Raw genomic sequence first — 25,308 nt, 5'->3', positions numbered from 1 at the left:
CGCTCGCGCTCGAATGTGCTGATTGCTGGAAATCATCTTTTTCCCAATGATTTATCAATTAACGCGTACACGCACAGTGCTCGTAAGGCTGCCCTGGATTGCACGCAGGTCGTTTTCCATTCCCGAACCACAAAATCGTGGCTTCAATCACACCGAAATCCTACCGATCCGGTGCCGGTCGGTACAGTGGTGCAATCATGGATCGTATCACGAAAGCAGAATGATACACACGATGCCTATTTGTGCACGGCACTCGCGCGATAATCCATCGTTTGCGCATCGATACCGGTATGCATTCGCTTCGGTTCCACAGGCCTACCAGTCGACGAACTTGGCATATTTGCGGACTACCTGCATCCTGTAACACGGCCGTGTAACCACACATCGCGACATTCCCGAAACCTCGAAACCTCGCAAACCTTCACACACGCGAACCGTGCGTATGTGTGTGTATGTACTTAATTTTCGTACCGTGTATTTGAAGAGTATATGCGCATGTTTTCCCAAATTTCCGTACGGCGTCACAGGTGCAAGGCATGGAAATACACACATCCACACCCTTTTGACAGCGATGCGGATTGTAAACTAATTCAATTTCCGCGCCAGTTTTGAGGTTTTCGAACCACTAATGGGCAAATACCGGGCGACGAAAGCTCGGGTGGCATTTTGAGACGCAATCAATTTTATTGCGGAACCTCAGCTTCGGCATGTTTGACTTCAATCGGGTTTTTTTTTTTGGCGGCGATGGCAAATTTCGCACTGAAATTGTGGCAAGAATAAGGGTTTATAGAATTGCCAATGTGAAGGAAAGTTTGATCTGGATTATATCTTGCAGTTCAATGGTGTTCTAAGCATAGAGCCTGCAAGTATGCAATCACGATTCCTCAAGATACTGAAATCTTCTTCGTTATGGTAATTGATAGTAAAGACATTAGTTTTGAGCACAAATGAGTTTTCAGAAGAATTTTGAATAATTTAATATGTTAAAATAATAATTGCATACTGTTAGGGGCACGATCACGCCTCACCAGAAAGATAAGGACTGGTCCAACGCAGTAGTGCTTCTACTCAGTTTCATTTTGTAATAAACAACTTTAAGCACATTTTCATGATAATGTCACCATATGCCCAAAATCCACACCGAGTGTATGCGAATGCGTTTAATGGCAAGTTATGGTAATTTTATGCCTACCAAACACCATCGTCTGTCCGCTTTAAAAGCACTTCTGTTTTGCAGTTCATTTCTCTTGCTTTTCGCGCTTGCCTGCTCAGCACTTTCAGCGCACACAATACAACGCACTTGAAACTGTCAGTAATGTCATAATGGGAGGCCATTTTTCGCGATTAAGAGATGCTTAAAGCACAAGGGAGACCGTATGTTTCGCCCATCGCTACGGTAACCATTTGTGCCGAGCTGCTTGGATACAAATGAGCATTTGATATTCATTCGCAACGATTTGCGCCCAGAAGTAGGCAACCCACCGTAAAGTAGCAGACAGCATGTGCGACCGAAAAGAATACAACTCCCAAGTCTCGCCCGAGACTAACAGATTGATCTTAATTTTTCACTATTAGCCCACAGCTCAGTGAGCAGCGTCAGGCAGCGGGTAAGGACGTATGGATCACCAAACCCGTTCTATCAATATCGAATTCCGGTTTCGGTCGAGATTTACTCGATGAGAAATTAATGAGCGAAAACGATACCTTCCCGAGGTGGTCCCGGATGGCAGCTCACAGCAGACGGAATGATGAACCGTGAACGGGCTCTCGGCGCACGTCGATGGTGGTGATGTTTATGAGCCTTCGTGCTCAACGATTCACGACCCATGGGGAACCGACCGCACGATTAGTCGATGAAGCATAATGATGAATTACTGGCCGACCTCTCGCAGGACCTTCCGCTTCCAGCGGCTCCATTCACAACCGTTCCAAGTGATTTGTGAATCAATAAATCTGTTATCAATAAGTAAGCGCGAAGGAAATGTGGTTGCCAACCAGAGATACTGCTGTTGCTGGTTTCCTTTCCCCCGGAATGCTGCTTCGGTTTGCCTCACGGTCCATTATCTGGTGGACGCGCAAGGTCCCAAAACGGAACGAGTCAATTGCTTCATTTGTAAACATGATTGAAACCGTTCCGGAGTGGTTTTGCTTTGTTGGGCGCTTTATGTCTCGCTTCGGTGTGGTTTTGTAAAATCTAATGCCTTCGTGCCTCTGCTCCATGGAACCATGGACGGGAAAGGAAGGATGCACGGCTAACGAGTGGCTGATAAATATTTATTCCTCCCGGACACACGGTACCAAAACCCCGGCAAGCGGAAGTCCGTCGTTGGCCCATTAGCGTCAGTTGAAGGGCTCGTCACTGTGCGCTAAATGCCGGCTCGAAAGTGGGATTTGTTATGCAAATTTTCGCATTGATTGAATTTTGTGGTTACGAGGGAGCGAGAGAGAGAGAGAGAGCGATCCTTCCGAGCAAGGAACAACAGCTACTTCCGGAATCGGTGAAGTATTCGGGAAGGCGTCAACTAAGCGCCCTCATCCTAGTACTTGAAGGTCTGCTTTAAGTGTGTCAAAATATTTGCTGAGTGGTTTATTTTCCTACCGTTGGCCGAGTTATTAATTTTCTTTATTGGTCAAAAAGAACAGCAAAGGTTCTTCTTTATTTGGAGCGCTTCTTTTGCACCCTAACATAAATTCACGTGATGGATTAGGCCGGCTCGTTCCATTCCGTGGATAATTTGGCACACGAGAGAAACGATCATTCTTGCCCATGATTTGCTTTCTATATATCACTAAAAATCCATCAGATATGCTCGATTAGATTTGCCCTCCATCTGGCACAGAACGATGGCACGGCAAATATGTTTCTTCGCAGCTCCAAGTTCTTTCCCTGCTGCAGCAGAAGCCTCGAGTCTCGGTCAATCGCGCAGAGAGAAAAAATAATAAAGATAATAAAGGGCTCAACCATCGCATTTGACCGCTCTGAAGTTCCACACAAACACGGAGGCGTATGGTGAGCAAACAAATCGTCTGCAAACATAATGAAACCGTTCATCTTCGTTCTGCTTCGAAGGACGTTAGAATAATCGGGAAGAAATTGATGGTTCTTTCGCCGGGAAGAAGTGGTTCCAAACGGCGAGCAAACAATAAGGTGAAGGATTAAGCAGGAAGTCAAATTTATGATGATCTGCTCGCTGCACAACTGGTCCGATCGATTGAGATTCGAAATTGAAGTATTCTTCTGGCAATTGCCAAAGGGATATATTCCCACAATTTATTTATTGTTTATTAAGCAATTTCAATCGATAATCTGTTGCTCTTTCTTATCACAAAAACAAGATCAAATGTAAAAGAAATCCAAATTACTTGAAAATATCTTTAAACAAACAAAAAACCTGAAAAAGTCATGTTTTGTTAATCAATTTGCATACTTTAAGGCGCACTGAAATCGATTTCATGATTCATTTTCTTTTGTATACTGATTTCTTAGGGCTTGCCCTTTGCCGTTAGAAGAAATATTCAAAAAAAAATTAAAAGAAATAGAACCCAATAATTGCCTAAAACCAGGCGTTTGTTGACAGCGTAGCCGATAATTCCATCAAACGGACGTATTTCTTCAAATAATGGGCAAAGAAAATCAATTGAACTCATCACAATATTTCAAATCAAATGAGCTGCAAGTGGTTTCCGAATCATTGCATCTAATCTCATCCTCAAAGAAAACTCCCCGTTTTCTCACAGTCTAGAGCACCATAAACACACCACACGATTCAATAAGAAAGATGAGTGTTTAATGAAATGATTGCAGTTTTGTTCGCACCCGATAATGCATTTATCGTGCTGGCCAATCTGTTCCGATCTTTCATCACCACCATCCAACTACATTGGCTGACCGCGGCTTCTTGGGGTGCCGACAAAAACTAAAGAGATTTTTCCAACCACTACGCTTGAGAAGCTTTTCTTGCCTTCTTGTTGACCAACTCTCGCCAACTCTTTTCAAAACTTCCAACACCGTTGACGTTCGTTTTGTGCTCGGCCACCCCTGTTTTTGCCCGACCACCCATCCTGAACCGACAAATCCCTCTTTGTTTCCCAACGCTCATATCCATTTTGGGCTGCCAAATGTGGAAAAAATATGTTCCCATCGCTGCTGAACGCTTTTCAACGCGTTTTCGGTTCGTTAGCTGTTGGAGCTTGTCCAGCGAGCCAGGTTCAAAGCAATGGCGGGTAGAAGCAAGTCTATAATTCACCACTCATCGCTGGCACTATCTTCAGTGTGTTTTTTACCTCGTAGAACCCTCTTTCTTTGTTTGTTTGTTCTTCGTGGATAACGGGTAGAGCTCTCGACAGCACGCACACTTACCCAACCTTGGTGAAATAATTGTACGGATTGGTACGTTTCACTTTTTGGCATCGCTCCATAACTTCTCTTCTCCGGTTTGCTATGGGGCCGGTCTTTTCTTGGCTCACACAGAAAGCGCATTCCGACGTAAATCTTTCCGACGACCACACCACGAACCACGAAAATCCCATTTCCGATCGCGTAACTTGCGTACTGACCCCGATAATGTGCTCTCCGGACGCTCTCCGTCAGGGCGGGTACATGGCACGATGCCGGTGTGCCGGAAACGCAATATTTATTGCACGAGTGCATCAGTGGTTTTTTGGGTGTGATATTCTTCGCTCGATAGAAAGAAAGCGCTGCTGCCACTTTCCTTGGCATACGCGCCTAGCCCAGTTGGGAGTGGCCAGATCCTTCCTGTTGAATGATTTAGATCGCTTTACGTCGGTCGGCAAATTGCTTTATGTGGTCTGCAAATCTGCAAATACAATTGGAATTTTATTTTGTGAACTGGTTACATTTTTTATCGGAAAGATGTTTTAAAGGCCAAATTATGGTTTTTGATACCTCAACTCACTCATATCAGGAACATATTTAAGAATAACGCTATTTTTCTTAACGGATTGCCTACCTTTAGGCGTAATCGACTCAACATGCTCAGCACCAGTTTGCAATACTTTTTCTCGAATCGAAAAATAAACCACAATTTCAAGGACAATAAGCATACCGAGCTAAAATAGATCAGAGGATAACGAATTGCAGGCAACTAAACAGTTCGACCTATTATTATTATTGTTTATCCAGAGACTTATCCGATTTCAATATTAACATCCCTTTCCGTATACGGTTCACTCTAGTCCGAGTCGGCAAACGGCAAAAACTTCGATTCGACCACTGTTTGTCCAGTGCCCTCTTTAGAATGTAAGAAAACACTCTTACTCGAGCTAAAATAAATAAGTTCCCGGTGCCACTAGCCTGCGGCGTTAATCCTTTTATCCTATCATCCATTCCCGGCACGGTCCTTCGCCATACACCGTGGTCCCAGACTATGCTATACCAGACATGAAACCATCGTCTCGCTCTCTCTCTCACTCACTGATCAGCAAAATAAACATAATCAAACAAGTATGCGAGGAAGAATGGGTAATAGTTCAGCAGGCACTGTCGACCCGCTCAGTGGTGTGGCCTTGGACACATTCGCCCATAAGGTGCAAAAAGGTTTGCTCCTGCCTCCCTTTTTTTTCTTCTTTCTATCGCCATACCGCCCGAGGTGTGTGTACCGTGGTGATGAGAAATCCATTTCCTCAGCACGCCCTTCCTTGCGAAGTTCAAATGAAAAGGGGCACGAAAGGACAAAAATCGATATCACCTTAGTGTGCAACTTTTAAGCGTGGCGCATTTCCGGACCACGATCCTCCCGTGCCACGTCAATCCCGATCGTGGGTGTGGCTTTAATTTAACTCCTCTCTTTTTTTTTTGCTCTCCGCTGACTGGCAAACGCGGCCAGCCCAACCAGGAAACCGGGGAAAAAACCATCATCGTCAGCTTAATTACCCCTATGTATGCAGACATACCGGGTTCTGTCTCTGTGTCTGGCCTAATGCAGTGTTTTTTTCCTTTCTTTTCTTTTCGTCGTGTTCTGTTTGATTCTATGTCTGCGACTCAGGGTCTACAGTTCGCAATGCGCCGCACACGAACGAATGTGCCTCGTAGTTTTCACTTTCAACCATGTGGACAAGGCGGTCCCAACTGATACCCTCGGGGTATTGCGAGCGACATAATGAACGACCGGAGGTTGTGTTTGAGGATCATCACAGCAAATGGTACGAAATGCTCTGAACCCCCGTTTGGAAGTGCCCGCATGTTTAAATATGGTAACCCCGAGTTGATGAGCTGGGCAAGTGAATCGATTCGGGCGAAAGGATTAATTTTGCCTTTGAGTTACTTGTGGCGTTCTCATCATCTTTAAAATACGTTTGGGTTGCGTCGGAGATGCTAGAATTCGTAATATTAAAGCAGTTGAACAAGTGAGTCATGGGCACACCGGTTAAACCCCGCAATGATAATGGCTGTATTCCACAGAGAATTCTTTTCAAAGGGCGATTACCAACAATTGCCAAAATCCCTTGGAGTAAATTTAAAATGAAGCATAACCATTGTACACCTAGGGTCACATCTCTCGCACGAGTGTGGAATAAAAGTCTTCACCGGCCCTAAATCAGATTAAACCTAAGGTAACATTCCTTACCCAGAATTCATAATCCGATACGATTCCCAGGCGAATTCCTTTCCAGATTTGATACGATATCCCCAAAGAAACAGGACAACAGGGCTGACGGGCAAGGAATGTTGGGTTTAAAATGTGTACCACCAGTAAATGACCGAAAATTGAAGTTGTTAGTCGAACGTGATTCAAATTGACAGATCCGGACACCGAACAAGGCAGGCAGTAAAGTGTCGTATCGTCCTGGACCGTATACCATTGACATGGTCGAGTTTTCGGAGGGTTGTCGTGTTGTGTACCCTTCGACCGCAACACTGCCCCATCACCGGACATGAGTGCCGAGTCTAGCATCTCTCCAATACACTGGTCCAAGAGAAGGTGGCCAGGCGGTTCTGCCAACACCGAACCCTCTCGGAACAACCCATTCAGAGAAGCGAGACGTTTTAACGCTTGAAATATATTTGATTTACGGTGAAAGCTCTGAACAGCTCTTGACCACCAGTAGCAAGGCTGGAGGTGGGATGGGAGGCGTTAGAACTTACATGGATATCACGTAGTACATCGAACATTGGTCAGTCAACCGATTAGAGGCTTACCTAACCTTCTGCTTCCTTCACTCTCCTCGGTTGCCTTCATTTTGGCTAAAAGTTGCTCGGGTTGCTGTAGATGTTGCCGAGTGGCTGAACCTTGGTCGCACGTAGAAAAGTATGTATACCCAGGTGACTTTCGTATTTGGTCTGGATCATTGTTAGAGGTTTTCCTCACACACACTCGCAAAGAACTCAAGAAGACCGCTTTTCCCACGGGCCGTACCGAAGGTCCATGTTTGAGAGGCGAGCTTCCCGAACAGTCTCGTGTATCCATGTTCCACTGTCTCAAACCAAGCGTCCTGAGTGACGCATACGATGGACGGTGATTATCGTGCAATAATTCATTGTTGGTCTTGCTGCCGGTCGGAAAAGAACCTGCTGCACGAAATAATTTCTGTGGGCTGTAGCAAAAGTTGTTCCACTTTCACCGAGCCCGGTCACAAGCGACTATGGAGTACAGTTTTTGGAAGTCAATGTGATGGGCAAAAGGGACCGTTGAGGAGGCTTGAAGGCGCCGAAAGCGGGAGGACTTCTCCAATCAAACGCTTCGGTGGACATCTGCTCACCAAGCGCTGGAGGGGGTTTTATGTTAAGCAAACACATAAGTTATGCCTTGATTGGACCACATTTTTCAATCACTTCTCGGACGTTGGTTCTTGCCTGCGTCTCGACCTCCAGGAACAGCAGCAGCAGCGGTAGCAACCATACCATGCTTGCGCCTTTGTGCAGAAAGCTTCACTCGATGAAAATGGCCGAAATCAATCAACAAGCCTTCCGGGCATTCTTGAAGGAATCAATCAAGCCCAGCCGAGTGCGGCAAGGATCGCTGGTTTCGGTCTTTCGGGATGGTGGGTAAATTATTGAATGGCTTATTGAGAAGCAATATGCTCGACCAAAGCGAGCAAGAGAGCAGCTTGGTGGAACGATTTCACTCTCTTTGGTGAATATTTTATATTTGAAGTTTATGAAGCAAAACTTGATAGGGAAGGCTTTTTTATGTGGATAAAATCTTATGTCCTCAGGATATTTGAGCGTTTCAAGTTCGTTGATACACACCAACGATCATAGAATTTATAATTAACGTAAGAACCTGACGAGCGAGCTTGAAATATTTCATCTTCATTGTGCAACTTAATTTCCACTTGAACTTGACTGCTTGAGACGCTTAGAGTCATTTTCCAATCTCTAGAAGGATGGGAAGAAGGGGTTGTTGCTGCGTTCCAGCTCTATGCAGCGGTGTTCACCTCGGCTGGACTGGTCTTCCCAATCATATTTTACAAATGACTATGCAGAATGTCTGACATTTTCATAAAAGACAATGACTGTGAATTTATTTCCCGGTGCAACGTTCGCTTTTTCATCATCATATTCGCCAACCGTCGACCTACTCTAAGATTGTGAGCTTCTCAACATCGTACACAAACACACACAGAAAAAGCGTTGCAGCATGCCCAATGGTAAACGAGAAGCGTTCTGGTATGATTCACTTCCTTAGCTGGCAGCTTCTTCTAGGTCCGTTGTCCTCCGGGTGGCATTTCATTGTTCCTGGTAGTATGCTCCGGACGGCAAAAACCATCCCACCGGGAGACGGCAGCGAAAATTAATCACCGGTAGCCTCAACTCGTCCTTTGTCCTATTCACTCTTGTGTGTGTGTGCGTCAGGAGGTTTTGTCAACCTGTACTTAACACGGTTCTTTGGAATTCAATCGTGTCTTTCTGACATATGATTCAATATCCGATTTCGTAATACAAGAAAGCGCGCGCGTGCACAGGGCAAAATTCTTCCTCAGTCTTGCCTTGTAATCCAACACCTGGGGAGGAGCCGGGGAAAAAAGGGAACGAGTGTTTGGTGGAGCAACGGGAAAACAACCCACCGCCTCCGGTTGGATAATGATAATCCTTTTGGCAAATATTTGGACTGATTCTGCTTTCTCCCCGAAAGATCCGAAGAAGGGGGGTTCGATTGACTGAATGACCAGAATTCTTATCCGGAAGACAAAACAGGACGAAACTGTAGAAGAAAAGCAAATGGCGTCTCCGGCGAGAACGAAAGCCATGCGAAATGGACGGAAATTAATGATCTGTCCTTTCAAGATTGTTCGCAAGAGCTGTCTTTCATGTTCTTGTAATTGAGCTGAAATACCTCCCCTTTCATCTGTGTGGAATAAGATGTCATTAAAATCTTTTGTCGGTGGAGAAAAATACTGTACACATCGTATAACTTGAGGGTTTTTTCTCCATTTTTACTGTTGCCGCTTCGCCGTACAAAGCGCTTGGGTTAATTTTCATGTGTTGATAATACTCTATTTTATGATAAACTATTTATTGAACTTTTTTTCTAGCAATGGGCAGTAAAGTATCATCTTCAAACTACGTTGAATCGTTAAAGTCACGCTAAAAATAGGTTTGAACAAAATCAATGCCAAGCTGCTATCGTATTGCATACTTCTAGGCCCATGATTTCATTATTTAAATTGATCAAATTTTCTAGTATTTCATAATACAGTTGACTGTTTCTAAAAGCTGATTTGAAAGTAAGAAAAAACAATTCTATATCGGTGATTGTATATTGAAAGTAATGAATGCGACTCCTGAAGTTATGCAATATTATTTTTCTAAATTAAATAGTAATATAAATAGAAATATAAATATTTTTTAACTTATTTATTATTAAATTCTACTCCATATCAATTGGAACATTCTAGATTTCACTATAAACTTTGCAAAATATAATGAAAAACTTGCTTCCCAACTGTGACTAATGTATGCTCCCGATAATCAAGCAATTGCATTAACAATTAATGTCTCGCCACAAGCCAATCAACATATTGTTGTATTCAATTCATCTAACAGAATAGAAACCGATAATTGCGGAGTGAAAAAAAAACACACTCACAATCGATCTGTCCAGCACAAACACACTCCAAACCAACGACAAAACAAACCAATTGGAAGAAACTAATCACCTTGTCGTGGCAGCTACTGATGACTTACTAGAAGGCCGGTCTCGTACCGTAGCGCAATCAGAAGAAAGCTCACACAACCCGACAGCCTTTTTAAACTATCAGCCTCGATTGCTTCGCTTTGGTTCGCAAACGATTGCGATCGATTGCGAGTCCTTTGCCGGTGGTGGCAACCTTCTTGCCGACGATGGTCGGTCGGATTGCTTTCCGAGTCAACATTTGCCGTTCAATTTTCCGTCCGAAAGAAAAACCCCAGTCCGGAGCTGCCCGAACCCGTCCGAAGCGTTTGTCGTGGCGTCTAGACAGGGCTATGAAATTTGCATTACCATTGGAAATGGCAAAAGGTTTTACCGGAAATGGTCGTAGAAGCTCCCTGGCGTAAGACCGGGCAAACAGAAAGCGAGCGAGCGAATTGGAATTGTTTGAACTTGCTGGAAACCATTTTCTTACTCTTACTGCACAGTGGACCACCACCACCGGTTTTACTCGAAGGAGTTTGATGGAAAACTATTTTTCACTTTCACACCGCATCCGCATAGGAAGGTTGAGGGTAAAAACCTCGTTCGGCTTCATGCAACGATTCATTTGTCATCATTCGAGTGCTGACAGTTTTGCCGCATTTTTGTCATCATCGCTTGGGAAGCGCAATTTGTGTGTGACCCAGCGCGCGTGTGTCTTATGGAGAAAGTAAAACGTACACACACACACACACAAACATACCGAACAACCAGGCCTTAACTCTTCGTTCGTTCTACCGCAGCCACACTACCGGGCAGGTTGATAGTTTCAATTAATTTAATTAGTTTTACTTTTAATTTCCTTCCACGGTTGGAGCTCTGGCAGACGGCAACGGATAATCACCACAGCCACCGAAACCGCCACAGCATCGATGAAGGTGTCGGGTCTGGGTTTGTCCGGGTGGGAAGCGAAAAGTGCAACAAAAAAAAAAACACAGCTTTTCCCTCATAAATGTGAAATGCATCCTACCGGAAAAGCGGCCGAACGGTTGCGCACAATAATTAAGGTGACATCAGTTATTTTCTCGGGTGCGATTTATCTCCTGAGTCGTCCCCACGAGCATCCTCGTGCTTGTCTCCGTGTGTGTTCCCTTAATGGGAATTTGGAGACGGTCGGTTCGACTATTACCTACCACTGCTGTATGTGTGCTTACCTTGCGTACGTGTGCACCTTATGTGTGCCTGTGTGTACCTCGGTGAAAGGATTGGCCTTCAGGAAAATGGATTTACGGACCAGGACGACACCGAAGGGTAAGATAACTGCATCCCAGGTACGAGCCTTCCGGCTTGACTCGCTGTGAGTTGCACTGGAAGAGAAATCATTTGGAAGAAGCATTCGTTGATATTCTCGCTGGTTTTTTGGGAGGAGGCCAAACACACACACACACACACACACACACACACACACACACACACACACACATGCACTCTGGCTCACCTTTTGCGACAAGATCAGCCACCACAAAACGTGTTTAATCTAAAAACACACCACATCTCGCTACGCGAGCTTTGCCGGTCTTTGCCTGCTTCCTGTGACACAGATCGTTGTGCGAAAGACGCGAGAAATTTCGGTACGTTCTCCCGTGTTTTGGGGCGACAGACAGCACAGCACAGTTCTTGCTCGTTTTCTTTGGACTCTTATCGATGTTTTAAAATCTTTACTTTATCGCTCGAATCCATTAAATTTAATGAAAATATATCCCTTTTTCACCGTCTGCCTGCACTTCGGCATGGCTCTTTAGATGGTGGATCCTTTTTTATGTGGTACGATGCGCTTCCGGTAGTAGTAGCGTCGGCTGAGTTGTGATTTTATTAAACATAAAATGCATTTAAGTTACTTGGCAATGTGAAGGCACGGCGTGTGTATCAACTCGTAAATGTGAGTCTCCTGTAAGAGGTTAAGCAGAAGGAACGTTAAGGTTGTTCCTAGTTTTATTCAATTTATCGTGATAATGAACGATATTTCTCTAAAGAATTTATGTTTCATTTCTTTGATTGAGTTTTTTTTTGTAAAAATCAGCAGTATTAGAAATATACCTCAAAAAATTGGCGGACCCAAATAAGTAGTACAAACGCATAAATGTATGCAATGCATTCAACTTTATTAAATTATAAACCGACCTATAATCAGATTCAAACTTTATGAAGTTGAGCATCAATTTTAATGATGTATTGGCTATAAATCTTGATGATAATAAACTCTTTTAGCTTATTCTGTGATTAAAATTGTACTGCATTATTTCAAAACATCAAATACGCCTAAATGTATGCAATCCTGTTTGAGGATTAGCTGTTTTGTCCAAACTTTGATTTTTATTTGTTCAAAATTTTGGCCTGCAAACACTTTTCTTCAGTAAATAATTTCCTACTTATAATAAACAATGTCTCTTTACGAAACAGAAGATAATGACGATCAAATTATAATATACACGCTGAAAAAAGGGGCGTCAATCGTGTCCACTTTCGACGTGATAAATAGCCCTATTAACCCTTTTCAATTGCTTCATTTGTCGAGAGCTGCTCGGATGCTGCCGAATGAATTTAAACGCGTCGCTTACGGTGCGCCCTTCCGATCTATCAGCTGGCTCTGAACCACCAATGTGTCGCTTCCATTTTGTTCGTCGCATATGCTTGAAAGGCACATTAAACGATTTCAGGTGTGCCGAAAAAAGGGAAATAAATGTTCAAAAAATTGCACAGCTTCAAGTCACCTTCAGTTTTCGCTTGCTTTTACTGCTTCTGTCCGGTGCATACCGTTCCAATACATAATTCATGTACGTAATCCGTTCTGTTCTCCCTTTTCAACGTATCGACTCTGATTGGCCAGTGTCCCTGGCTCCCCATCATCAGCATTTTATTGTTTGTAATTTGCTGCCGCCTGTCATGCTTCGCCAGACGCAACTTTTTCTTTGCGTCCGGGTGTCCTGGGTGAGGGTTAAGGGCGCAGCAAAACCTCAAACGTCGGACAGAAAGTTCATCACCAATTCCGTTTCCGGCATTTCGGCAACTCTCCCGACAGCTAATAGTTGCTAAAAGTTTTACAATCAATTTAATTGGATTTATGGTGTCTCCGGAATGAAATGAGAGTCCATCCGCACCGGGGAAGTTAGGGTTTGAGCGAGTAGCCATTTTTCTTTCCCAGACCCAAACGCAAAACGGAACGTTCCCTGTCGTTAAAGTTCTTCATTACGAACGGACGACCAACGGGGAGGGCGAGAATGAAAATTAAAAAAAGAAAACCCAAAACCAACAGCAAACGTAATTGTCATCAAAACCGATTGTCCGGCAAAGTTGTGTCCTGTGTCTGTTTACGTACTACACCTGGCTGTGGGAAAAAAGAGGGAAAAAATACACTTTCCTCCAATGCACACCACTTTGCCTCACTTTGCTTACCATAAGAAGCAACCAAAATTAGAGAGAAATTAGCATTTTCCTGAACAAAGTGAATGTTTCCTTTTTTTTTTATTCGCCCATCCAAGGTGTGTTCAGAGACGCCGGTGTGGTACGGGTTTGACATTCAATTAGGAATGTTATTCAACGGTATCGCGAAGTGGGAGAACATTAAGCAAAACAGACACCGCAAGCACCCGCTGCACCCGAAATGGAAATGAGCTCGCCCGAAAGTGGGAAAGCTGCCCGGTGACAGCTGCATTCAGGGAGCAAAATTGAAAAATCCAAACTGTGTGCAAAACGTGTGACGCGAAAATAAGAACTCGTTTTCCCTTAGCATTGAAATTAAATAATCTAAAGCGAGGGAGAGCTCATGCAAGTGCCAGACATTTTAATGCGAGCAAGCAATATGTTTTATGCTTCAGAAAATTTCTACAAATTGAGGGGCTTTTCGTACACAAAAAAGCTTATTGATATAAGTTACAAAACAATCTCAGAATTTCTACTCCAAGCGAAAAAACCGTCACAATTTCCTGCAATTTGAAACCAAGCACCATTACTCAATAATTCTAAAGTGTATCATCTGTCTGTGTTTTCCACCCAGTTTTCCCCGCTCAGGGCCAAAGAACAGACTGCTTCTATTATCAGCAGAGCAAGAAACGAAATCACCTCCAGCTATCGAACTCCTTAAAATCAACATCTTTTCCCATTCGGACACGCACACACAAAAACCAACCACAGTGTACTGATGGCCGGAAAATTGATTATCTCCCGGCGAAAGAAAAAAGGAACAAACCATCTGCTACAACTTCCGACTTGGCAGATTGCTCCCGGTGTTTTGGGAACGATTGAGCTTTGGGTTCCGCTGCGTTTTTTTTTGTACACTCCCTTTTTCCAGTAGGTCCTTTACAGCCCTGCGGGACAAAACACTTCCTTCACCCACAGTTTGTTTGAACTTCTTTCGCCTCACCGTCCAGACCGTCCGTTAAACGTTTTTCCGTCACATGGCGCGTCCTATTTTGCGTCGGTTTGCTGTTGCCGTTGTTGTGCAAAAGGTAGTTTTAAAATCGGGAAACGAGACCTTCACTTAAAGTTCACTATGTTTACCAACGTTGAACCAAACAAAAAAATGGGAAAAGAAAACGACATTGTGGTCTTGAAGCTGTACTGTTTTGCTTTCAGACAACGAGGGCGTACCGGTTTGTTTTTGCTAGGTTCTTCTGTCCCGTTTTTGTGGGTTCCCTTAAGTTCGATTTCGACAACAACAGACCACCAACAAAAAAGGCTCCACCGAATCGGAGTTCGGAAGTCCTCGGAGGCATAAAGACGGCAACGTTGCGACCGCCTCCGGAGAAGATGATAAATGATGATAATGATAACAAATTGATAACGGTGCGTAAACAGTGCTGCTCTCCGTTTCACGGGTAGCGCTTTTGTGTGCGTGCTAGCCGGTCGTCGACAACAGCTTTTCCGGTGTGAAAATCCTGACGAAGGGAGCAGACAGGACAGACAAAAAAATTGCTAACCATCCAATCCCGAAAACATCCCGCGGGTGATTTTCCATTTTGCTACCGGGAAAATGTGAGCGCTCGTGTGTGGTTTGCGCCATCCGATTCGGGGTGGGTGGGAGGCCCGTCCAGAATCTCTCGAGGTCATGCCTAGAGGTACCATAAAACATACACTTAACGTCACACCGGGTGACCGGGAGTTCTGTGCGAGCACGTTTGTCCTGCATGAATAGCTCCATTTGCACCACAGGCTCCAGACAAGATCGTTGCGAAGATAGTGAGAGCGTGTGCACGAGCACTGCCTGACGTGTTTTGCAAATGGCCGATGGTTTAAGGTACCGGTCAGCATCAACCGCGCCGACGGTCAGTGCACGACGGTGATGATGATTATAATTGTGGCTGTGTGTTGGTGGAATGAAAATTGAACACTGCACTGCAATAATGTGCACCGCTTCCGTACCGTGGTGTCGGTGGCGTGCTGGCGATCTCTTCATTCCGAGAATTCCCGGCAAGCTTTCAACAAACCTCACACCCAAGATTCGTTTAAGCTCAGGAATGCAACCCGGAACTTCACCGTGCGTCGTGTTGAAAGTACGTACGTGTGATTTTATAGCGATGACCTATGCAAAGCATGCAACCCGGGGAATGCAACCCGAACGCCACCGAGCAGGAGGGTGCACCGTTCGGACGTAAGGCTTGGGTCGCTAACAAGAGCTTAACGAGAGTAATGAAACACGTTGCGGAATCGGTCATAATGCCAACCGGGCAACATTGTTAAACACCGGACGATGGTGGACGAGGTTTGGCGCGGACCAGGCGTGGACAGTAAATTTACCCTTTTGTGACCTGCGAACTAAAATGGTCACCTCTCTTTCATTTATTCTGAGTGTTCAAGAGTGATTTAAACATTAGACACTAGGACGAAGAGAATTAGTCGCACGGATATAATACGCATATTCCGCCTGTCAATCAATTTCACTCCCGACGTGGCCTCCGTGTTGTGGTTTTTCATTGATCTTCGCGTCACGCGCGCTCCTATGTGGTGTAAAGTAATTTTCATTTTTGATTGAATATGACGGAAGTTAATTGTTTCTTTGGTAGGGGCTGCAGCACCCTGTGAGTCAGCAGCTTCTTCCGATGCCTCCGGGGTAGAGCCGAAAGTTGCCTACTCCCAAGGGAAGCGTAGGCTCCACTTCCAAAACACACGCACGCACACGAGGTTAAATGTGCTGACGCAGAGACCAAGCGAAGGAAATTATGCCTAACGAAAGAGGAAACCTCCAGACAACTGAACCATCGAAAGCTCAAAAGGAGCTCTTGCCATCGCTTCGGGCTGCTTGGTCCGTGGTGCGTACGGAGCGCACCACAACGCTTTCAGTTGCAGAGAGAACGTGTCCGGAGTGTTAAGGTTGGCTGTTCGGTGGATGTAGGCACGTTAGCCGGATATCTTCATCACCGACTTTCCTTGGCGCAGCACCAAGCGCCTGAAGCAATCTACGTTGCGTTAGTTCGTGTTTGTGTTTGATTCCGTCCCAGTGCACACCCGGTACTCGATACTCGGCTTTGTACTAATGCTCGGGTTTTTTTTTTGCTTTGTGTTTCTTCCTTCCACACCAGATTGCCTTCATCTGCAGCTGTACCGGGACTCGAAGGATCGCTACAAAAACGGCCAAACAAAGGCATCCCTCTCGCTGCAGCACTTTCTCGGCGTGGAGTCGGGCTTCACGCTGGACAAGGAGTCCAACACGATAGCAATCATCTGCCAGGATGTGATCGTTGTCCTGGCATTCGATACCCGCGAAAGACTGATACAATGGCAGGTGGGTATCCAGGGTGTCCAGCTCGCTATGTTTGTTGTTTGACAAGTCGTATAATTTTCACAAACCTTTGTTGTTCCGGTGTCTTCCTTTTGCTTTTTCGCTGTAGGTGAAAATATCCAACAACCTCGGGGACGATCTCCAGTACCTGGTTCTGGTTTCATCGGCACCACCGAAAGCGAAACTATCCACCGGACCCGCCCGCATGCACATCCAGGACCATCGGTTCTGTCTCACCACGGGCGTTCCACCACGGTTGACAGGGTTGTGGCAAATCGAGCATTTAAGGTGATTACTAGCTAAACAAAGTGCGCTTTTTCAGGGCACAAAGCAGCAACAACCAAAAAAAAACCTAACCGTGCCTTTCATCTTCCCAATACAGACGGTACGGTGTGGTGGACAATCGGTTTTGCTTCGAAGGTGGCTCAAGCTGCGGGAAGGGCGAAGGACTGTACGTGTTCGTGACGGATTTGGGCGATGAGATAACGCACACCTTCAAGCTAGCTTCACAGGGCAAGCTGGCCAACAAGAAGCGAGCAACTGCGAAGAAAATGGCAGGTAAGTAGAGATGTCACACGTTCGGTTTTTAATTACCTCACAGAAGGATCTCAGGCCGGTTAGATGATGACGATTGCTAATGTGTTTGTGTTTGATTTTTTTGGTTCCTTTCATCAGCACTCGACAGTCCACGCAAGGGTGCGGAATCACGCTCGACAAACTACAACGACGAAATCTGTACCGTGCATATCGAAAACTCGAACTGCACCTGCCGGAACTCGTACTGGCCGTCGACCGAATCGCGCGATCTGGACAGTAACTACGGTTGTGGCGATACGGCTTCGGTTTCCGAATGTCACGATAGCATCAACGATTTGGACTCGTTCCCAAGGTAAGTTTTGGTTCGAAACTTCCATTTTCTTTATCATGGGATTAGGCATTAAAATACAAAAATAGAGTTCTTCGAGCATTTTGCTAAAAAATCTTATGATCGCTATCACGTAAACCGAACTCTATCCCATACATAGGAACACGGTGGCCAACCTGGAGCGTTGCATGAGCTGCATTTCGAAGCTGGGAGCACCCTCAATGTCACGCAGTTCCACCGTCACCGGAACACCTGGCGCCGTTGCCCCACTTCCCGCATGGCACATGCTAACCGAACACAACAATCACATCAACCAAACGCATAAGCTTCCACCACCACAGTTAGCCCTCGACCGGATGTCTCTCTGCTCGCACGGCAGCAGCAACAACTCCGAGTACTCCATCCCCCGGCAGATGTGTGGCGGTGGTGCGGCAGGTGAATCGAGCTGGTACGAAAAGGCTCCCAGCCAAGCGACCGCTTCCATCTGCAGCCATCACCACCGTTCGACGTCCCCGTGCAGTTGCAGCTGTCCCTCGGTACCCTGTCGTCCTCCGAAACCGAGGGACATGTCGCTACACATCACGGCACCCATCCATACCGCCATCAGTATGTCCACCGGTAAGACCCCGCAACAGCAGCACAGTGTGGGGCCGTACGAGAACTACGACGTGCCGAAAACCCCGATCGCTATCGATGGCTCATCCTCGACGGGGTGTACGCCGGGCGAGAACTATGATACGCCGAAAAAAATACAAGAGTACCTGGCGAAGGAGGGCAAAGACATGGTGGATGGTAGTAGTAGCGGCAGTAGCTACGGCAACTACGACATGCCGATGTCCCTTACCAAAGCGGTGTGCAGCTGTCTGTCGGGTGGTGGTGAAGCTCCGGTACAGCCTCCGATGAAGGGACCGGAACGGGTAGACTGTACCTGCCATCGTGTGATGTCTTGGGCCGACAATTGGATCTCGCTGCCGCTGTGTAAGCGTGGCAACGGTATCGAAAACACGACCGTTCAGGTGAACAAGGTGAAGTTGAGCGGTGAAGGTAAGATGCCTGTGATGGATGCTAGTGGAGCGAGTGATGGAAGCGGTGCCATCTACGCGACCGTTGATATGACGAAAAAGATCCGGAAGAAGTTGGAACAGGCGTGTGCGTGTGATGAGCCGCTTGTAACGCAACCGCAGGCTAGCGGGCCCAAGCAACTGCCGGCTAGCTGTTACGATAACTATGAGGATGTGGAGATCAAACCCGAGGCTGGAGCGAACTATGCGAACCTTGAGTTTGAACGATCGCTCGAGAACTATGAAAACTCCAAGGAGGTTCTCCAGCGGGCAGGACTGTGTCTTGCCGGGGCTCCGAGTGATGAGGATGAACCTCGCGTTTGCCACAAGTGTGGTCATCCGAGTGCGAAAACACCCGACACCGATGAGAATGGTCGACCGGAAGGTGGTGGTGAACAGGCATCGGCGGATGACAAGCAGGAGAACTACATGATGATGGAACCGGGCAATAAGAAGTCGAAGTTCCCCGGATATATTCCAATGTCACCAGCCGCTCCATCAAGCGCCGCTGCAGTTCCAGAATCGACCGATGGAACCGTATCGCCAACTGCACCTCCGCTTCCCTCCAAGTCGGACCTTTTGAAGCAACGCATGAGCCGCATTATTGGAGAGAAATCGGCAAGTAACCCGAGCCTTTGCGGACCAGCGGTGGATCGCAGCCGGAAGCGGATAGACGACGAATCACGCGTTCCAGGTAGTGCGATGCTGCGCGCTACGCTCGCAAGTCCTTACGCCCGCAAACAGCTCATGGACAGTAGTGACCTGCTTCCGACGTGTGGTGCCGAAAAGCGGCTCTCCCCACGGAAACGATCAGCGTCCGCGGAATCATCCCGGTTCTTGGACGCGGAAGGTGAGGAAATTGAAAGCCCTCTCAGTGGGACGGCTTCTCCAAGTACTGAGACACTGCTACGAAAGACACCAACTCCCGGCTCAACGACGGCCCTTCGGCGATCTTCATCTCCCTGCGTGCATCAGGAGATGGAATCGAGCGATAAGACGGCAACAGTGGCTGAACCTGAAGACGACCTTTCCGCATCGACGAATCCTGCCTCGAGCCAAACCTCCCAGTCAGTTTACATCCGGCGTTCGGAGAGTGTACCGTGCAAAGCTCAGAACAGGGATAGTTCGAGTTCGAACGATTCGGGTGTGTCCACCGGATCGCTACGGCAACGTGGTACCGACTTTACCGACTTTGAGCTTCCGCTTACAACCGCCATGTCGGCGAGACGTCATCAGCGGCACGTACTACCGTCACAGAACTGTGTCCATGCGTCCTTGCCCCGTCGATCGAAATCTTTCGATCCACTGCGAGAGCTGTCCTTCCAGTTCCAGAAGATACGCGTACCGGAAAAGAGCACCTCGGCCGAGGCGGAAGTGCCCGTGTGTCCACCGAAGGCAAAGGATGGGATGGCAGGTGCGCCCGGGGCGCCTTACATCGATTCGCGAAGTACCAGCAGCGGTACGTCCGATATGTCCGACTACATCGAGACACTTTCCCTCTCTAGTCACAGTTCCTCCGATGCGCCTGAAGGCATGAGGTAAGTTCTTCTTGTTGTCATTTGCTCCTCAGCCCAATTTCATTTTCAATTTTCTGTCCTTTTCATCCCCAAAGACACATCCGGCAAGCAACGTCAACGCTGAGGCCACGGTCGGGCAAAGAGTATCAAAATATCGATCGCTCGATACTGTCGCTAACGCAGGCCAGTACGGACGCAATCAAGGTGCCAGGCACCCCGTCCCAGCTGCGTGGACTGCTCTCGTGTTCGGCCAACTACGCCAACATCACGCCCGTGCCGGAGAACGCCGAATCGCCTAGCCCCGGCTACCAGAGTGGCACCTCGCCACAGGACGCACAGGGTCAGCACTTTATGTTTAAGGTAAATATCGATCTTACGGTCCTGGACAGTATCACGCTTCAATTTTAATAATTCTTACATGAATTATTCTCTTGTCCTTACAGAACTCATCGTAAAACCAAAAACAAACCACGGAGCTACAACCCTAAGGTACTGTACAGATAATTTCACTATTTTTAAGGTGTAGGATTAATCACTGCAAAAGTGAGGTTAATATAAGACGGGTGAAATAGTCATGCAGGCAAAGTCAACAGAAAATAACAACAACAAAAAACATGATACAAAGAAACGACAACAAACAAATCACCATTCAATGAAAGCAATAACACATTACTAAGCGTAAATATTGTTTTTTGTATGTTAGTCTATATATATAAAAATATGTATGGTAAAGACAGAAACTAGAAAATCAAAAACATCCAAACACCCCCAAAAAGACCTAAGACCGTTAGTGGAAATTGTACAGGTTTTGTTTTGGAGTGTAAGACGAGAAAACGCCCTTACGCTACTCACATATTTTCGTCAGAAAGAACTTGCTGCTCCCCCAAAACAGTATATCGAGGCAATCCTCATTGTCTAATGTAAAACACATACCAAGCACATCCTCCTTGTGCTTCCTTTTACGTCTCTGGACAAGTAACGAGCATCGCACGTTGGAGTTCCAGAGAAAGGACATAAAAATTGATCGCTTACATTTCAAGTCAACCCATGAAGGCGCCCACCGGCAGCACTCGAAATGGAACGGAAAGAAAACACCCGGAAAGCGAACGAATTGCAGTTGGAACTGTTGTTTGGCTTCTGGCGACGGGGTAAACCCCCATTCACTGCTCGTGTCTGTGTTTGATTGTAATTATTTAACCTTCCGATCCTTGAAGGCATCACTCTTGCCGGGCTCTCTCCCCCGTTTTTTTTGCCAGGATTACCTGTGCAAAGTTTGCCGTTGTACCGGTGGAGAACGATTTTCCGTGATGGGCTCTCGCCCTGCCGGCTGTGTCATCGCCGAGGGCGCAAACAATGGCACATTCTTCGCTTTGCTCCCCTCCCGGGATGAAGTATTTTAGCTTCCGAAACAAAATGGAGACAATGAAGCGAAAGAATTGCTTCCTTGTAAAGCAGCTTCCACCCATCCCGAAGGGAAGCAATAATAAGTTTCCGATGAGCGTGTGACAGTGGCCTGGGAAGAAGATGTCGGAGCCGGAGCCGAATGAATGGGGCGAAGGGAAACAAATAGACTTTTGGCTCCATCGGAACGGTAAGACCTTTACACTAACCGTTGGTAAATAACATATTTTGCTCATGGTTTTTTTTGCTATATCTTCATGACAGACCTTTTCGATCGATGGATTGCGATACAATTTTTTTATCTTTCCTTGCGATGATTTCGAGCCGCGGGAATCACCTTCTGCAGGTGAACATATTTTTCGAGATTAAAACAAACATCCGTGGCAGTGGTCTGCGACATTCTAACGAACTGCTTTTCCGATTGTTTGTTTGTTGATGATGTGAAGATGTGGTATTGTGTTTGGAAATATTGGATATTTTTACCAATATTTGTTCGCCATCCCTCGTACGTTGACAGCTTCTTTCTTTTGGGGCAAATATTCAATATGCTCTTGAAATGTTAAAGGACGTGATATCTGTGCCCTTTAAATTGACACATTTTTAAAAGAGGGTTTTCTGTTTGAAACAGTAAGCGATTGATACTGGAAATGTAAATAAACACGAGCAAAAGCAAGTTCAGAGCAGACGGAAAAGAGAGCGAAAACAAAAATGTATGCAAACAAAATCTCGAAGCTGAAAGAGAAAAAACTGACAGAGAAAACATGCCAAAAAGATGATAACAAAACATAAACAAAAAGCTATACTAAACAGAACTGTATTTAAACACACAAACACACATTAAACAATATGTAGAAAAAAGAAACGAACTTGTTAAATTTAAAGACAACAAAAAGATGTGGTTAAAAGAAGAGGAGAAAACCACAGCAAAGTAACTCCAGTGCGACGGATTAATGTTCTGTTTTAAGCGATAATGTTGAAGCGGACGGGTGCAATGTAGATAAATGAAATATTCACACACCACATTCGATTCATCCATCCTTTTTAACACATTTTTTAACACACTCATACAACTTTAAACAATCGAATATGATTTATCTGACATTAAGAAAACCGCTCATTTAGCATCGGACTCTACGCATGAAATGACTGAAAACAACTCATATTCGAATATCTGCATACTTTCTTCCATTGCATCAATCATCTGCCTTCGCGCTTCTCACACACAGACATACAACCTAATTCGCTCGAATAACGGAAAAACAAAACGAATATGCCTTAAACTTTATTCCCGATCGAAGACTACCAACACACCGAAGGCTTCTGTTGTACCGAAAAACCATCCAAGGTTTTGTTCCGAAACTCATCATGCTCACCTTTCTTGACGGCGATTTTTGTGTACCCGTAAAAAAAAACTTTGTAGAAAGCTCCATTACAGATATACAGAAAAACTCTCACCACAACACGCATACATACAATATCCTGTAATATATAGCTATCCTATGCCCCAAACCTGGCCACCAAAACTATCGCAAAACGAAAGGCGTCGCATAACGTAAATAATCCATTTTATTTTATGTTACTTGGAACGGGGAAGAGAGAGAGAGCTGCTGTAAACCAAAGTTAGCACAATTTTATCACGACACGAAGCAACAAAACTAACCAATCTTCCGACTGCTCCGAAACATACCTGCCAGTGAAGCTTCCCCGCTTGACGGTATCAGTCCTTTCGATGGAGTGTGAAATGTTGATTTTTTTACAAACTCTGTCACAAGCCTACCGTTTGGAAAAGTGGCTTGTTTAAGTGTGTGTTTTAATAGTTCCCACACACAAACAAAAAAAAACAAAAATCGCAAACCATAGAACATCTAGAACGAGTCATTTAAAATCGAAAAACAACGCGGGAAGGCATTAAAGAGCGTTTTCAAACACCGTAGAACGAAGATTTCATCACAGTATAAAGCAAGTTTTACACAAAAAAACAAAGGCAAATAACCGTCTTACACATCTTGGCCCCCCAGTTCTGGGTGGTTGGTCGATTTTTGAAACAATGTTCTTTTTTTTTCTACGAATATATGTACACGTATATTCTATACAGGGAAACACGGTTTAAACGCGGAAGGAGAGCGAGAAAGGAAGACGAACTAACAACACAATTAAAATCAAACCAGTAGTCAAATTGGAATTCAAACCGAGGGTACCGTGGGCATTACCCCGTTGATGACAAAAGTTAAAACAAAATCGTTCACTGTACACGGTACGATTCAGAGAGTCTTAGTTTAGATTTACCATTTTTTCTACCAATTTTTACAACACGAAACGAAAATCAGAAGCTCATCTGAAACAGATGCATAAAAGAAAAATCCAACCTTTGCAGACGAGTAGAACAGAGAACGGTTCTATGTTTTAAGGTATTTGACGAATCGGATGCATTGAATCAGTTTTTCCTTCTACTACTATAAAGACAAGTTTGTGTGTGCGTGTTGAGTTAATTTTGAGACGTTTTATTCTTGGTAGAGGTTTTATCGAACGATTTATTCGATTAATTTAAACTTTTTTGCACTCATTTATTACACTTATCTATATGCAAAAGCGAAAAAAAAACGGAATCGAACGTGCGAAGCAAGAACAACACTGCATGTTGTGTGCTTCCAGCTCAACCCACCCAGTTGTGTGGTGTGGTTGCGGGTGTTGTAAATAGAAATTATGTAAAACTGAACGGCATCCATATTATCACTATTTGAGTATTTATTGGATTATTGCAAACAAAAAAAGGAACCCCAAAAAATATGCAAACAGAAATGAGGAACGAGAAATATAGCAGTGAGCGCCTCCGTTGCTTGGAACGAGCAAGAAACGGAAGGCTCATTGACTCCCGTACGGGTGAAGCAACTCTCAATACACCAAAACAAAACCCCCCGCTGGTAAATGTGGAAAAGGGCACCCTGTTAGTCACACCCCCCCCCCCTTCCCCTCTCCCCAACCCATCCAAGAAAGTCTTAACGTGCAAGCAGAACAGTCCATTTACCAGGATTTTACCGGGAGCTAAGTTTTACTTCGTTTTGCACACAAACACAACATAACACAAATTGGCAATGATGGCTTCCGACCGATGTAAAATGGCCGAAAATCAATGCAGAAAAGAAAAACCGGGTAAAAGAAGGCCCGTTAGTGGAAGCTGATGATGTTACGACATCTGATTATGCTACTAAGGTCGTAAGCGGGAGAAACGTACGGAAAAAAAGGAGGAAGGAAAAAGTAAGCAAAGTCCAAAAATAAAGTTTAACGACACTTTCATGAAACGTAAAGCAATGGCTGTTGTTTCGTGGGCAGCAAGATGGATTAAGAGAAAGAAAAAAAGAGCGGAAACAAATGCGTAACAGTAACGATGTCCGAAAAAGACGTTGGTATAGCGATGCCTTAAATAGCAAAAGCTTAACGGGTAAGCCTTTCAACATCAATCTTACTGCACCTTAATGAGCTTGCACGCTTTAATTACCTTTAGTTGCTTACTGTTGGTAGACAATTTTGCATGACGTTGGCTTGTAATTTATTTCGCTTTAGACATTTATTTCAATCTAGGCTATTATTAATGTTTTGCTCCTGTTTTGTTAATTTA

General features: G+C 45.2%; 1 protein-coding gene across 4 annotated transcripts in view; it reads left to right on the top strand.

The window, feature by feature from the left end:
• Positions 1-25,051, top strand: part of LOC118503549 — a 433,940-nt gene extending 408,889 nt beyond the window's left edge. For all 4 annotated transcript variants that reach the window (XM_036036948.1, XM_036036950.1, XM_036036951.1 and 1 more), the window contains 7 exons: positions 16,649-16,851; positions 16,958-17,136; positions 17,231-17,406; positions 17,524-17,737; positions 17,874-20,312; positions 20,387-20,651; positions 20,735-25,051. In XM_036036948.1, coding sequence (XP_035892841.1) covers positions 16,649-16,851; positions 16,958-17,136; positions 17,231-17,406; positions 17,524-17,737; positions 17,874-20,312; positions 20,387-20,651; positions 20,735-20,746 — 3,488 coding nt within the window. In that variant the 3' untranslated portion in view covers positions 20,747-25,051. The remainder of the gene's footprint in view (positions 1-16,648; positions 16,852-16,957; positions 17,137-17,230; positions 17,407-17,523; positions 17,738-17,873; positions 20,313-20,386; positions 20,652-20,734) is intronic.
• Positions 25,052-25,308: the final 257 nt, after the last annotated feature.

This window comes from Anopheles stephensi, chromosome 2 (assembly GCF_013141755.1).
Source record: "Anopheles stephensi strain Indian chromosome 2, UCI_ANSTEP_V1.0, whole genome shotgun sequence".
Taxonomy (NCBI): Eukaryota; Metazoa; Arthropoda; class Insecta; order Diptera; family Culicidae; genus Anopheles; species Anopheles stephensi.
The sequence above is the reverse complement of the archived record's forward strand: the minus strand, read 5'-3'. Positions and strand labels throughout refer to the sequence as shown.